The sequence below is a fragment of the Amaranthus tricolor genome, chromosome 2 (assembly GCF_026212465.1).
Source record: "Amaranthus tricolor cultivar Red isolate AtriRed21 chromosome 2, ASM2621246v1, whole genome shotgun sequence".
NCBI classification, from domain to species: domain Eukaryota; kingdom Viridiplantae; phylum Streptophyta; class Magnoliopsida; order Caryophyllales; family Amaranthaceae; genus Amaranthus; species Amaranthus tricolor.
This window is the reverse complement of record NC_080048.1, coordinates 37,355,346-37,370,843: the sequence shown is the minus strand read 5'-3', so window position 1 is coordinate 37,370,843 and position 15,498 is coordinate 37,355,346. Positions and strand designations below refer to the sequence as shown.

Below are 15,498 nucleotides of genomic sequence, written 5' to 3'. Positions count from 1 at the left end.
TGGCCAAACTTTAGGGTAGTTTTCTTTTAATGGGTATTCGTATGTTTAGCTATGACATGAACCTCAGTATTTTAAAATAAAAAATGTTGACAAAAGTAATAGAAAAATATAAATTAAATTTAAATTTAAATAGAAATTAATAAATTTTTAAAAATCTATATTCTCCTGGCCGTTTAAGACAACCGCCACATCAATAATCAAATGAGTCGCCTTTTAAGGTGCTTGGTGAAATTTAAGTTTGTCTCTGCCCAGTTAATATGGCACAAATCGTTTGACAAAACAATTCTATTTATATTGAATTATTATCGATGTAAACATAAAAAATGATAATCGAGTTGATTCAACACACATAAAGAGACATAAAGAGTTGATTGTTCTACTCACTTTATATTGGTATCCTAGATTAACTCATAGTAAGATAAGATGTCTTTTACAAAGATACATAACAAGCTAAAAGCATATAAGTTATGATCAAACAGAAATCCAAACGCCCTCAATATGTGTGTAGTCATGGTTTAAAGATACATTAAATATATTAAAACCATAAGAGAATGTACAAATAATGCAGGATAAAATAGATAAAATACATTAAAAAAAATTGGTGGTAATAATAACATTCAAGAGTTTGAACGGGTAAAAATTTAGAATTATTTTTTCATCATGCCTTTTTACTTTTGCAAATTAACACTTTTCATTTTTAAGCTCAGTTCATTTTAGAGTGAATTCCCCAGGGTTTATGCTATTTTGAAGAATGATATAATTTTTAAGTATATTTATTATATACATCAAAGCGCCCGTGGCCTAATGGATAAGGCGTCTGACTTCTAATCAGACGATTGTGGGTTCGAGTCCCACCGGGCGTGCATTACATTGTGCCATTTTTTATTATGGAATTTCCATTTTTTATGGACTATATTTCTAGCGATACAATTGTGAGAAATTGTTTTTTAATGAGATGACCTCAAGAATATCCATTCAACTCTTCTTGTATGAGAACGCATTATCATGAGATAGGCTTAAAAATTGCTCATTTTATAAAAAAGGAAATTTGTTAACTGATCTATATTAATTTCCTAAAATCGTTTTTAAGTCTTTCTTTTTATCATTTTCTAAACAATTATAATTTGAAAGCCCAATATAGACCGTTTCACCGTGAGACGGTCATAACAAAAAATTAGTGATTTACAATAGATAGGCAATTTAACCTAAAAAGTTTCTCTCTTTAAGACCATCTCATACAATAATTTGTGATATTTTTCAAGTATCACCCTAATTACTCATTTGACAATGGTCTCATTTTTTCTTTCTTAAACTCATCCAAAAACGTATCTATTTCCATCTTAATCACTTTATTTATCATTCACTTGCAACTATATTTAATATGAAAAAAGGGACAAAAAGAGTACATAAAGTACATAACTTCAAGTTGAAAATTGAAGTTCCAACCGACTCCATACAAAAAGATTCATTAGAGCGCAAAACTCTTAAATATATTATTTTGTGTGCCAAGTTTTGTACAAGTGTTTTGTTGTATTGTAAATAGTAGGGTATCCAATAAGGCAATAACTAATAATTTTAACGGAATTTGATTTTATCTAAGTTGAAATAAGTATTACATTTCTCAGATAGTTTTGATTTTTACATAGTTCTTCCTTCCGACACTGTATCTTATAATAAAAAAATTCAACATTTAATATCATATCGGAAACAATGATAAATCTTTTTTTGATAACGAGATAAGGCTGGACAAACACAGGAAGAATGAGAATTATTCTTTTTAGTAGGTGAATAAAAGGCATTACAAACATGTTTGGTTTGCCAAAAATTAAAGATGAAATGAAATCAAGAAAGTAAATCCATTTTTGATTGTTTGTTTTTAACATCAATAACAATTATATTAGAAGTAACAATTAATCTTTCTCCTCGATCCTCCCGATTCCAATTCTCAAGTGTTTCCATTTAATTCCATTGCTATTGTAATACCAAACAACCCTAGATGATTAACAAACTAATGTAGATGAGAAGATGAGAGGTGGATCGTTTTTTAAAAGAGAAAATGTAGCAGATTCAAATAGACTAATACGAAAAATAAACAAAATACGAAAGAGGAAGTAGTCTTTTAAGTATACATTATTACTATTGAATATGAACAAGTAATTAACAACCTTACTAACAAGTACTTCTAGTACATAGTATGAACTAACAAACAATTCTTGTTATCACCAATAGCATCAAGAATGAGAATTTACAAATAAACTATATTACATTATTACCTCATTTCATTTATTTTGCTACATTTTCTTTCTATGTAAAAGCTTTTTAACAAGAAGATAGCAAAATGAATAGAACGAAGAGAGTATATACGTCTGGAAAACTATTTATCAAAGAGCATTTATAGCTTGAAACTCGAGCAAAAGGACAAGAATTGAATCAAACAAATGTCGTCTTGGGCTAGGGAGAAAGTTAAGGATTAGTTGTTACTCTCCGACAACGACACCAAAATGCGGTTCCTCCGCTTCTACCACGAGCCACGGCTATCTCCTCATCAATATAGAACCATATGAAGAATGGATCTTTGGTGTTTGGCTCCCTATCATCTGGACTTCCTAGGTTTACCTGTATAGGATTGAATGGTCCTATTTTGATACGAATGCACTCGAAAATGAATGCCAGTACTCTGTTCTTCCATGAAAATCTTCCTTCAAAACTCAAACTACCTAAAGGCCCCAGATACACACCATTTTCTATCCTCTTTGCCTGTTATTCAAGTCAGAATGATGGGTTCATTATACACACCCAAAAGAACACAATCAAAATATGAACAAAAGGATGCAAGGTAAATCAAAGCAAACGACTAACTAATATTTATTCTCTCCGTCCCATGAAATTTGCAACATTTCCTTAGTTTGTCAAATCGAATTTGCTACGATTTTACTTTTGGCTATGGCCCCACACCCTCTCTTAAATTCTGATTCACAATCTTTTCATCTCATCCACACATTTTCCCCAACCCTAATAAAGTACAACTTTTTCCCCAACTCTTAATAAAGTAAAAATTTATGCTTGGGACAAAGAAGTAACCTGTTTTTTCCTTGCACAAACTTGATCAAAACCTGTTTCTTTATGTTTAAATACTAAGTTTAGCTTTCTCAATGGCTATTAACAGCAAAGCAGTAAAATTAATCATTAAATTTCCTCTAAATATGTGGAACTGAGGGTGATTTGATTCAGGTCAAGTAATAGAATAGAGCATTTTTATGATCCATGGTTAAAAATCCACTATACCTGTTCCAAGTAAATTTTCCACTTTAATTACTAAAGCAAGTCTTGTTAACTTCAAAATTTTTTGAAGAATTCGACCATAGAAATTGTAATCTATCTTTAGTTACATCAGTTTTTGTCCCAAAAATGAAATGCATACCTCTGCGTCGAATCTCTGGACTGCTGTTAAAGGAAAATATCGCCCACCATTCAGTTTTTTCTGCACAATATGCAAGTCACATCACATAGTGAGCATGTACGCAATAATGGAACAGCATTATGTTGTTATCCCAGTGTCAAGTGGCTCTCGCCTGAGCAAGGTTTGAAGAGTCATATCTACACAACCTTACCCTCATAATAACAAAAGTTTCGGACTGACCCATACAATCTACTTCACATAAACAAAAAGAGAAATGACTATATGGGTGATACTACTATAATCAATTTTAGTATGAAACAACAACTATGAATCTACTGCTAGATCGGAAAATAAATTTCACAATGATGCAATGTAGTTAGAGTAGAACAAAGAAGTAAAAGCTAAACCTCAGCTGTAAAAATAAGCATCCAGGTTCTGCCAGGTGATTTATTTCCTCCGAGTGTTTCCAGAAAATTCGAAGGGTCAAGTTTTGTCTTCTCAATCACTGCAAGAGCTGATAGAATTTCTTCTTTATCAACCTTCCTTGTTTTTGCAGCATTCTTCAAAACTTTAATACTCTCCTCTACCTATATCAAATAGCATACTATTATCATACACCAAAACCAACATCCTATACCATAATCAGTCATAAGCTATGTTACTCACACACCTGAAAAACACATTTCTGATCCTTGACAATCTTACAACATAACAACATTTTGAACTTGCTTTTGGGAAAAAAGAAAAAACACAACATGAAAATTGTAGTAAAATTGCTAGTGTACCTTGGAGGAAATGAGAGAAAATTGTTTATGTTGGTTTCGTCATGTGCAAAGAAAATCAGAAAATACACCGGTTAAAAAATGGGGTTTGGAATATTGAGGGTTTTATGAGTAATAGGTGGAACATATATGACTTGGATAAAAAGAGTAAGAATGATATGAAGAACTTGAATTTGATTGTGCATATGACAAAAGATAAAGATGAGTAGATAAGGAATATAAGGTGTGTAGCGAGAGGTAGGTAATGCTGGCTCACCACGATTCTTGAATGCGCAAGAAAAAAATCTTAGACGAGCAAAGACGAGCAACATATGAAAAGCAGGTAAATGTTATATTAGAGAACACTTCAAAGAGCATTGCAATAGCTCGTACAAGCATATAGCAAAGCTTGGGACAGAAGCACGAAACTTTCGGTATGTAGCTTCTTAGAAGAGCAGCTGAGGCGAGCACGAGGCTAAGTTTGTTCGAGCAATGTGTTGGTGGCGCGAGCAAGGCTTGGGCCTTGTGAGGAGACTGTTACTTAAACAAAAGAAGAGATAACTCGGACGAGCACACAATGAAGAATGTTGTGCACCATGCCAAGCACGCTTGATGACCTCCAGGAGTCAGAAGTTTGATTCCTTTGGTCTATAAAGAAACCCTTGAAGGTCTGAAGAATTGCATGAGGAGTTGTGCAAGCTTCATTTTAGGGGTTGTTGAACCAAGAGAGAGTGAGAGTTGGTCTTTGTGAGCGATTACCATTAAGGTGTTTGAGTTTTAAGTGTAAACACTTATTAGGTACTTGAGGGAGTTTGTATGAGTTGTGATTTGTTGAAATTATATAAAGAAATATAAAATCATTTGATTGTAGAGAGGTGTATCTAAGGGGGAGTTTGGTTACAGGAAAATTGTTTTCCCTATTTTCCCTTCTTTGGTTTGAGAAATGATTTAAAATGGAGAATTTCAGTGGAAAACTGAATTCATCCCTTTACAAACAGTTTCTTCCAAAATTGGGAAGAAGCCAATTTTACTCCACTCTTCCATCCCCAATATTTCATTTTTTTTTTATCTCTTCACCTAATAGATTTCCATCAAACCAAACAAAAAAAAAACAAAAACTAATTATCACTTGCATTTTCCATTGAATAGGAGTTTTGTAAAAACAAAAGTTTAAGATAACCATAATTCATAAACTTTTGTGTGTGTTTCTTGCATTGCTTTGTTTGTGTTCTGGTAAAAATTCTAATCCAAACAAAAAATACACCATGAATCAATCAATTGAGTATCAGTACTGGTAAAATTCTCATCCACCAAAAGTCCAAAACTATCCCAAATCATCTAAACTACAACAAAATTCAACAAAAAATTCCAACAAGTGAGTTAAGAACAAAAAAACACAAAGGATAGCGCATTACATTGGATTGATCGTGCTGAAAAACAGGAGTGGAGGAATTTGGATTCCCGACATCAATATCTCGTAAGGAACAGGAAGTTCTGAATTTGGTAGGCAGAATATGATTCCATTGATTGCGATGAAGAGCAACCACAGAGGATGTGGTCGGAGTGGGTGTTAACACTGACCACATTATTTGCGCCATTCCTTATCTTCTTCTGATTCATTATTGTACTTCTCTAGCGACTTGTAAGGAGATTACAAAGTTTGATGTTAGAAACCTAGAAAGTGCTCTTTGTGGGACAACTCAGACGACACCCCATTTTTGAATAAATTGAGTACATTTTTTTTTTGGATTGTTTTGGAATTCAGGTTTAAATATTTTTATTATATAGATTTAATAAATTACGATTTTTTTTTATCATCAAACTTTAGTCCAATACGGTTTTGATAAGAAAAAATTCATTTAAAATATGAAAATTAATTCGAAATATAATTGGTTTTTACCAAAAATAATGAAATGGGACTGAAAATTTATATAATAGATCAAAATGGTTGGGTTTTGATCACAATTGAGCTTGACTTACTTTTTCTATATTTTGACCAATTTTAGTATGAGATTATGTCAGACATATTTATATAAAGTGTCTAAATTAGGACTGTTTAAGTATTCAAAGTCAATTTTAACATTCAAAATAACGTTTTAGAACATAAAACAATGAACAGGTACTTTGTGAGAGATCTTCTCTCAATGAGACGATCTCACACAAGGAGTCAATATTTTTACAATATGTATAAACTTGGTTATTAATTCATGTCTAAGATACATCTTACTTTGAGACCGTTTCAAACAATTTATGATGATTAATAGTATAAAATTAAGTATCAAAATAAATGTTTTAATCAATTTAGTTGGACTTATTAGCCAAATTTAAAACTATATCACGATGAGATCGTCTTCAATGAGATTTTGTGTTACAAATTAAATAAAAAAAACCTCTCTTGAACATGATTGGGTCCAAATAACCTATCGCTTTTGATCACCCCAGTTCTTGCCCTCGAAAAATTCGTTTAACATTCGTTCAAGTTCTTCTGCGCTGAATCTAATGTACTTCTGAGGGTTCTTTCCACTTTCTATCATAGGCCTACAACCACAAATGCAAAAATTCAGACATCCAAGGTTATGGGTTTTAGTATCAAATATATAAAAATATAATTTTAAAAATTAATTAAATATATCGAATACATGATTTTTAAAATAAAAATTAAATTACTGATTTTTTTTTAAAATTATTTATCGAATACATCATTTTTTCATAATTAAACGTATCAAATTCTAAGTTAGACATATAGAATTGCTATAATAAATTATATAAATAGTTTACCTAATTTAGCTCCAATTTTAAAAGAAAATAAAAATGTTAATTAAGAAAATATTTTTATGAAATCAACTATTATTAACTATTATAATTTCATTTGTCAAAACTCCTTAACAACGATATTTGTCATCTATCAACATTTTTATAATATAATATGATATGATGCTTATTTATAAGTACATCGCTTGGGTAAAGTTTACCCAATCCCACAAAATTTAAAATATTATTTTCATCTCATTAGAATTGCAACATTTACCCTTAAAAGTTATGATATATATTTACAAAATATTGCAAAATCTCAATGAGACAGATGAGGAGAAGAGAAAGAAATATAAGATGACAAACCCATAGCGTTTGAAGAAATTTCGGTAGGCAGGCAATAAGACCTCAGCTACAGCCAATCTCAAAGACTCACGCAACTCACTGTCAGGAACAGTCCATTGAGATTGTCTTTGATGAAGTTCTTCGAATTGCAAATTGAAATTTTTGAATCTCTCTTTAACCATTGCCCTTGGAAGCGGAGGAGCAGCATCTGGTGTAGCAGCGCTGCCTGTGGAACCGGCCGGTTGGACTGACAGAAATTGAAGGATCTACAAACAGAGAAAAAAAAACATACTTCTATTAACTATGTTCCTCAGACTCTTCGTTTTGCTTCACTTACTCGTGCCCTATCATTGATACTCGGACATTAGTATGACACTTAGACACTTCACTTTAGGCGTAAAATGAATATTTAGACGTATCCAACACTTCGACACATACCCATATCCGACACCAGTACCTCTAAGTCTAAGTAACATAGTATGGTAATTGGTAAACATCACATGCTAATTATCCACCACCTATAATAGCTTTCTGTTTTTGAAGTTTAGGAAAAGATATAGAAAAACACTATAAACGGGGTAAACAAGACTGCCGGCATAAAAAGCTCGGAGAAGAAAAAAGCCATTGGAGCAGGACCCCTAATATAGGTCACTCAACACGGTAAAAAACGCATAGGAGTGTGCTATGCAACAAATACCAATTCGTTACAAGCTTTGTAAGCCAATAAGCCTAGCAAGGCAATGCACCACAAAGACTACATATAACAGTTTATTCCACGAAATTCAAAAGTCAACTTTTCTTATATTCTTCTATCTCTTCTCCATCTTTTATTATATATTTTAATAAAACACCAACACACTTGAGTCAAGGGCCTCATTGGCCGCCACCTCCTTATCTCCTTGATAACGGTATAGTATGTTGGTTTCCATACCTCCATAGACCCTAATGTCCTATGAGTGGGAATGTGGGATACATTATGTATCATGATGATTATAAAAACACAAAGTTAAGGTTATTGTTAACTAGGCTCTTAACAAAATCAGAAAGCACATAACATGGAAACTAACATCAAAAACAAATTTGAGAGAGGAGACTAGGGCAAATAGAAGATCACATAGTCCAAACAGTTTTTTGCAAGCATGTTCAGTATTAGACTCTAGACTTCACTAGGGGAACAATACCTTGGACCAAGAAACCCTTTTGTATTGATTTGCATGTTGTTGGACAATCCTCCGATGTCGTTGAACCCAATCATCTCCCAGTAGATCTTTTGCATCGGACCTATAACCAAAAGAAAAGAATAAGGTATGAACAATGAAGAAAATAATCTTAAGAGTTAAAACGAATATCAATAGCAAACCTCCGAACTGATCGAACAATGTAGTGAATATTGTTCATTAGAAATAGCTGTGTCAAAGCACAATCTTTATATTGTTTAGATTTCCCGTCTAGGTTAATCTGGAGTGCTTGCATTATGCGAGTTGTTAAAGCAGCCAACTGTGCTCCTGGATCTTCTGCACTAAACTCCTGGAACAGTTGTTTGAGAGTGGACTGATAACTGTGTAATGTTCACATTAACTAAGTATAACCATGAAAAATTCAACATTAGTAGAGCAAAAAAAAAAAAAAGAGCCAAGATGACTCTAACAGTAGACAAATTGCCTTGTGAATGGCTTATACTCCCACCTTTAGTGAGATAGACACCACAAATCCACATCATTTCATCAACTCAATATCATTAACTGGCTCTCATTTAGGGTAACGGAAGGAGTAGCTTCCTTGCTGTACAATGACCTTGACCAGTTTAAATACAAGTAAGTCTTGTGCGGACTTAGTTCACACTAAAGTAGTTTGATTTCGTCACTTTTGGTATCCTTCATCTAGAAAACTTTGTAGCATAATATTAAGGTCTTCTCATTCTTTGCATAACTTAAAAGCACATTTCCCTCCAATAAAATCTCATAAAGAATATAGCAGAAAAAATAAAGCCTAAAGCTGAAGTAGACAAGTGAGCATTAGGCTTACTCAAACAAAAACTTCACATAGTTGATCACATAGCTTGTCAATGGATGCACCGTTCCATCCATCACAATAGTTTTTGTGGCATCCTTCTCAACTGCTTCTTCAAAATCACCAAATGTCTCTTGGGCTGTTTGTGCTAGTCGTTTCGTCAAGCTGGCTGCAGATTCCCTCATTTCAGTGCAAGGTCTACCCTCAAAAATTCTTTCTATCTATTAAAATAACCAACTATGTCCATGTCAAATTCAGCCAGTTACTTTAAAAAACAAAAGGAAGTAAATTGAGAATCAAACAATTTTGTTAGTGTTTTGAATGTTTTAACATTAAAGAAGTAAAAAATCAGGAAAAATAAGTTAATGAAAAAGAGTACCCATTGTTTTCCATAAAGATAAATGAAATGTAAACTCAATCGCCCAAAAAAAACGAAAATTGCAATTAATTCAGTATAAACGCACGTAATAATTTCATATTCTTCACGTAAAAAACTTTTTCGTTATTAATTCATTTAAACAACCCAACCCTAGGACAAAGGCGACTCTAATCTTGTGAAAGCCTTTAACGGTTTGTCCCATGGTGCAACAACAAGGCCGCATCACCGTATCGTGACCGTATTGTAAAGGATTTTGAGTTTACCGCGACCGAAATATGGGCCGCATTGACCGCAAAATTATAACACGAAATCCGTTTCGCGACCGCTACCGTGATCGTGGCCGAAACCATATTTTGCACTATGGTTTATCCTACATCATGCCATTCTTTCCTCTCTCTACTATGGTTTCATCATGTTCCCCCAAAATTTTCCCTCTTACAAATTTTTTTCTCATTCCCCTACTCAAATAATCAGCAAACCATTGTACTACATATGCACAAAAAAACCAGAAAATTTGTAAGGTTAGAAGTCAAAAGATTGCAAAAAGAGGTTTATTCATCTTACCTCAGGCTGCAGTTCCCTCATGATCTCATACATGTCCAAGAGAACAAATAATTTTTCTGGTGATCTCTTACTTCTAGCAATTGCATCCCCAAAACTAAGGAGTGAAGAGACACAACTTGAAGTTACTTCAGCAAAACACAATATTCTAATAGATTCAATAGATTTAAATATCTCATCAGACACCTTCTTCTCCCCAGAAAAAAGCAGTTTGACCTGAATTATTATCACGACTAAATTAAAAAACAAGCAAAAAAAGGTTAAAATGTTTGAAACAGTCCAATCTTAAAGTACTTACAGATATACGCATGTAATGTATCCAATTCCCTATCTTTGCCTCTAAAGCTTCCCACTGCATCTTTTGCACATCTTCTTTGGTAAGTCTTTCCACCCCAAGCTTTCTTAGTGTGATTTCCATAACAGTCGAGCGTGTTTCCCTATGTATCATATATTATAAGATGTTAATACAAACCAATGATTTCTTCTTCCATTTCCTATTTAATGGATCATTCTTCCTTTTCATATGCCTCTTTAGTTATAGTTTTTTAAAAAATAATTCAGTGTAAAACTAACACATTTCCTGAGTCTTAACTATTCACTCACTAGATTTGCAAATTTACAGCAATAGGAGAATATTGATATTTTACTGCAATGCCTGGCAACCAATGTGGTTAAGCCAATAGTTAAGGCCCCAAGATACGTTATATACTTTAAAACGCCCCAACACACGAGAGCCCATTGGGATAAAAGTGTGGATGCAGCACTGGCGCTCCTCATACATGGCGTTGAATATTCCACTATGAATGAGTGGTGGTTCAGATTCGAACTCATGACCTCTTATCACACTGGCTGTGGTACCATGTCAAAGAACCAACTCAACCAAAAGTTTAAGCTAATAGTTGAGGTCTCGGGATATGTTATTTACTCTAACATCTGGTCCATACTGATATAGTCTAAGAGTCTAAGATGTAATGATTCAAAGCATTTCCTATGTGAAGTAGCTAATAAGAATAATTAATAAAACTAACAAAAGCCATAAATTATTTCCCAAATCTTTCTCGAATTTTCTCAATTCATTCTTGTCCTTGTATAAATAACTTTAAGTCATAATGCTCCAATTTTCTACGTTTCTTCAACTTTGATAAGTAAAAAAATACTAAATTATTTTTTTAGAAGATGTCATGCCATTATGTTGACCAAACTCCTCAAAGATTGCGCCCAAATTCCAAATGATGCAAAACATTTTTACCTTCTAATAGTACCAAAAGGAGACTATGAGGAATGATAATCTAGTATTGTGAAAGAATGCTACAAACAAATCAAAGAGAGTGATAAAGGAATGAAAAATAAAATCTGTTACCTATAAATACTGAGAACTTGTTGTTGGTAGCCCGCTTGAATCATTTGAATGACCAGATTATGAAGCAATGGTAGGACACGAGGGGGAACAAGATCTAAAGGCTTATAAGTAAAATTTTCCGCACTTTTACTTTGCTCTGCATCTCCCTGAGTCGAGTTGGGTCGTAATGAATTGGGAAGGCAGTCAAAAAGGCAATCGGGTTCAATTGGTTTACTGATACAAGAATACATAATTGTTGAATATGCATGACATAAGGAACATGAAGTAAATTTAGCAACTTCAAAAATAAACTAAGCCTTGATGGACACATGAATTCAAATTCAAATCTTTACACTAACTACTCAAAAATGATGCTTAAAAATAAATGCAATTCATTTCTTCATGAATAAGTCTAAAATCATCCACTAAAAATGAAAAACAAAATTTACCTTCACTTTTGGTTTAACATAATTCTTATCTAAAATGCTCATCATACAAACACTGAGCTTTGAAAATAAATAGGCAAGAAGACAAACCTGTAAGACATTAAAATTTGCCTAAACTCATCTTCCAACTTTGAAATTGCCTTTTGTACCAAGTTGTGAACACGATTTAAAGCCTCATTATCATGCTTAAAGCTTTTGTTACCACTCAAAAACATAAGGACATATTTCAACTGCTCAATAGCTTCAAGGTAACTTTCCAAATCTTCATGAGGCCCTCTTAATACTTTAGCTTCGGCCTGTAGTTTGCAATTCAATTGAAAATGTTATAATGAATTAGATCACGTCAAAACTTTCTAAAACAATATATATATATATATATATATATATATGTATAATACCTAATACGAAAACAACAGCCATTTGCATAAAGTTGATAAGGAGGTGCAATAAAAAAAATATGTCAAGAGTCGAGACTCGAGACTAAGAATCAAAAGACCCTCCTATCCTAAGGTGCCTATATTTTTGCAAGATTTTTGCATCATTGCGCACATGTCCTACCACTAAAAGTAATCCTAATGATTCTTGTAAACAAAAATCTTCGGAAAATATTAGGTTCCGTCAATGTGAATTAAAAAGGTTATACAACACTAATTGGTCAAGATATTGACAGTAATTTGGAAATAAGGTGCTCATATTTTCATTAAGCATTCAATAATGTCATTCTAAAGTTAGTTACATAGGTTAGAGGCCAAACCACTACAAATCTCCTCTAAACTAGTTAAATTCTTACTTAGTTCTAAAGAATCAAAAAATATAACTAGTTCTCAATAATTTAGGCTTGATGTAACTATTTTTTACCCAACAATAAACCTAGCTGAATGCCATGAGGTTAAGAATGCAAAACTTGTTGTTTCTAAACAATATCATGTCTAGCTACATAGGTATCACAACAAAAGAGAAATTGAATCAACACAAAAATATCTAGCTACATTGCAACACCAATCTCTTCGTAAAAGACTCCTTTTCAACTTCACAATCACTTCATCATTAATAAGAATTGCAATAAAATCAATCAAAATAGTTCATTCACAAAAAATCATCATTGGTTGAATCCCATAAATCCCACAATATGTCACTCCATAGTCCCACTACCTCCAAGCCAAGAAAGTGTTTCTCATCAGCTTTCTTCCTTCAACAATGGACTCCCATTTCCCTTCTTTTAAGGAAACACAACTCAATTGAATACTTCAATGAGTATATTTTAGACCCGCTACTCGCTGGTGACCAACTATTGACCCATTTTTCAAAAAATCCAATAACGACCAGCCCCATAAACAACTCGCTAAAGCCCGCAGCCTAATGAGCCGACCTGTCCCATTAACTAGCTCACATTGCAACAAAAAATGGCTAGCTAGATCCTAATTAATTGTTACTTCTATAATATACTATCATTTTTTTACGGTTTCTTTTTATTAAATACACTATCGAAAAATAACCCAGACTATCATATATAATTGATGGGCTACTCTTCTTATTACCAATTGGTTTTAGGGGTGAAACATTATCAGGTTTATGTGCAACCAACTCCTCTTATGTGGGTCTTATTGTCTACAAGTCTTTTAACAAATTTATCATACACTTCTCAAAAAAAAATTTAGATGGTAAAATAGTGAATGGATTTATTTGGAGAGGAAGATGAATGAATATGTAGAATGGATATTGTTCTTCATTGCACAAAAAATTAATTACATCAATGGGTATTTATAGTGCAAGTTTACTAAAATATCTTAGATATTTTTAATTTTTTAATTACTTTTCTAGTTACTTCCATTATATTATCTTAGATATTTTTTATTTTTTAATTTTTTAGTTTTAGATATTTTTATATTTAAATAAAATCCTAAATTTTTCTAGATTATTTTAACAACACTTCTCAAAAAAAAATGTAGCAATCAAAAAAGAGACGGAGGATGGTATAAGATTGCCTACAGTAGATCTTGTCCAGACACAAGCCACTCTAGTATCACTAGGACAATATAATGTAGTCATTGTTATAGAGGATACGGTTCCATTAAGACTAAAGTAGTAGTATTATATACACTAATTCGTACCAAGTACTAACCAATTTAATCAAAAACCAAAAATTAAAGAAAAAAAGGTACAAGAACAATAACAAACCTTGCGAGCGATATCAAATTGTTCCAAAACATTCTGGGTAGATTTTAAAGTTCTGTCGATATTTTCATGCGCTCTTCTAATTGAATGCATCCGAATCTATCAAAATAACTAGAAATTCAACAAAACAATCAAAACTATGACCGATTATAATTTTTTGAAAAATATAATGAAACCTGGGTAGGGCGCATGGCAGTTTCGAGAGAAGAGAGACGATGATCGAAGGAACCGAGAATGGAAACCATATTATCTGTAATCAATTGGCTTTTTAATAGCGATTCCCTCACAAATATGACTCGATCTCCTAGGGTTTCTTTAGATGTTGGCAATGGAACCGGAATCCCCATTTTAATTTTTCAAATTATTGATCGGATTGAAATAAGAGAGAAAATGGAAAATTGAGATGAAATGGTACTATTGTTTTGCATGTTCAATTTGATCAAACAGTTAAGACAGTTATGGGCTTATGACGATAAACCAGGAAACGATTTTCTAATTATTTCTAAAATTATTTTTTTTAATTGTTTTTTATCCTATTTAAAAAGCAAGTACAGCTCTTCTCCCACAATATTATAATTTCCATATTAGAGTATATAACATATCTTATGACCTCAACCATAAGCTTAAGCTTCTGATTGAGTTAATTCCTCGACGCAAACAACCCCTAATGATTTTCTTTGTAATTTGGGTATGTAACTTTTAAAAATATTGTTGGTTAGGAAAGTGGATAAAAACAATAACTAAATGAGATTATCTAAGGTGATAGACATGTGACTCTAGAAAACCCTCTAAATCTTCAATCTAATTTGGGGCAATGTTAATATATTACTAATTTACTACAAACATTATTCTCTATGACAAATCAACATCAGATATTTATTTTCATTAATATTAATTAAATTAATCTTCATAATAAACATTAAAATGCAGTTCATTATAAATATGTAAATATGATATTCAATGACATATATATATATATATATGCATATCCCAATAACAAAATAAATTTATTTATTTATATAACCGAATAGTAATGATTGAATTAATGATAGATCATATATTTGCACAAAAGTAAGCAAGTTAGTAATAAAGAAAATCATGAAAATTTGTAGTCCGAGTTTTTTTTTTTTGAGTTTGTGGTTTGGTCTATATTTGAAAAATTTTACACTAGACTAAAGTGTAACACGATTTCTTACGAGTTTATTTTAAACTTGTTAATATTAATGGTGACTTGAGTACACAATCAAGTCATGCACATAGAGATGGTATCTCTTGGAGGTTTAATGGGTGATTAAATTTGTAACTTAATGTGGTGTTTAAGATGATGATCA

General features: G+C 32.3%; 2 protein-coding genes and 1 non-coding gene across 3 annotated transcripts; 1 reads left to right on the top strand and 2 right to left on the bottom strand.

The window, feature by feature from the left end:
• Window positions 1-790: 790 nt before the first annotated feature.
• On the top strand, window positions 791-863 carry TRNAR-UCU (transfer RNA arginine (anticodon UCU)). Its single transcript has one exon. It is a non-coding gene; the product is annotated as a tRNA-Arg (tRNA).
• Window positions 864-2,094: 1,231 nt separating this feature from the next.
• Window positions 2,095-5,865, bottom strand: LOC130805383 (uncharacterized). Its single transcript, XM_057670156.1, has 4 exons — window positions 5,577-5,865; window positions 3,808-3,987; window positions 3,422-3,481; window positions 2,095-2,757 (listed from the first exon to the last, which is right to left on the bottom strand). Exons 1-4 carry the CDS (start codon window positions 5,757-5,759, stop codon window positions 2,464-2,466), a joined length of 717 nt encoding a protein of 238 aa, XP_057526139.1. The 5' UTR covers window positions 5,760-5,865; the 3' UTR covers window positions 2,095-2,463.
• A 469-nt stretch (window positions 5,866-6,334) lies between these two features.
• Window positions 6,335-14,663, bottom strand: LOC130805382 (exocyst complex component EXO70A1-like). Its single transcript, XM_057670155.1, has 11 exons — window positions 14,344-14,663; window positions 14,171-14,266; window positions 12,083-12,288; window positions 11,568-11,780; window positions 10,506-10,644; window positions 10,211-10,423; window positions 9,283-9,488; window positions 8,618-8,815; window positions 8,439-8,538; window positions 7,279-7,523; window positions 6,335-6,699 (listed from the first exon to the last, which is right to left on the bottom strand). Exons 1-11 carry the CDS (start codon window positions 14,512-14,514, stop codon window positions 6,582-6,584), a joined length of 1,905 nt encoding a protein of 634 aa, XP_057526138.1. The 5' UTR covers window positions 14,515-14,663; the 3' UTR covers window positions 6,335-6,581.
• Between the last annotated feature and the right edge of the window lie 835 nt (window positions 14,664-15,498).

Coding starts and splice junctions, on each gene's coding strand:
- LOC130805383 (XM_057670156.1), bottom strand. CDS start 5,759: ATGGCGCAAATAATGTGGTCAGTGTTAACACCCACTCCGACCACATCC. Junction 3,988..5,576: donor TTCAGCACGATCAATCCAAT/GTAATGCGCTAT, acceptor TATTTGATATAG/GTAGAGGAGAGTATTAAAGT. Junction 3,482..3,807: donor TGCTTATTTTTACAGCTGAG/GTTTAGCTTTTA, acceptor CATATTGTGCAG/AAAAAACTGAATGGTGGGCG.
- LOC130805382 (XM_057670155.1), bottom strand. CDS start 14,514: ATGGGGATTCCGGTTCCATTGCCAACATCTAAAGAAACCCTAGGAGAT. Junction 10,645..11,567: donor CAAGTTCTCAGTATTTATAG/GTAACAGATTTT, acceptor TATGATACATAG/GGAAACACGCTCGACTGTTA. Junction 10,424..10,505: donor TACATTACATGCGTATATCT/GTAAGTACTTTA, acceptor ATAATAATTCAG/GTCAAACTGCTTTTTTCTGG.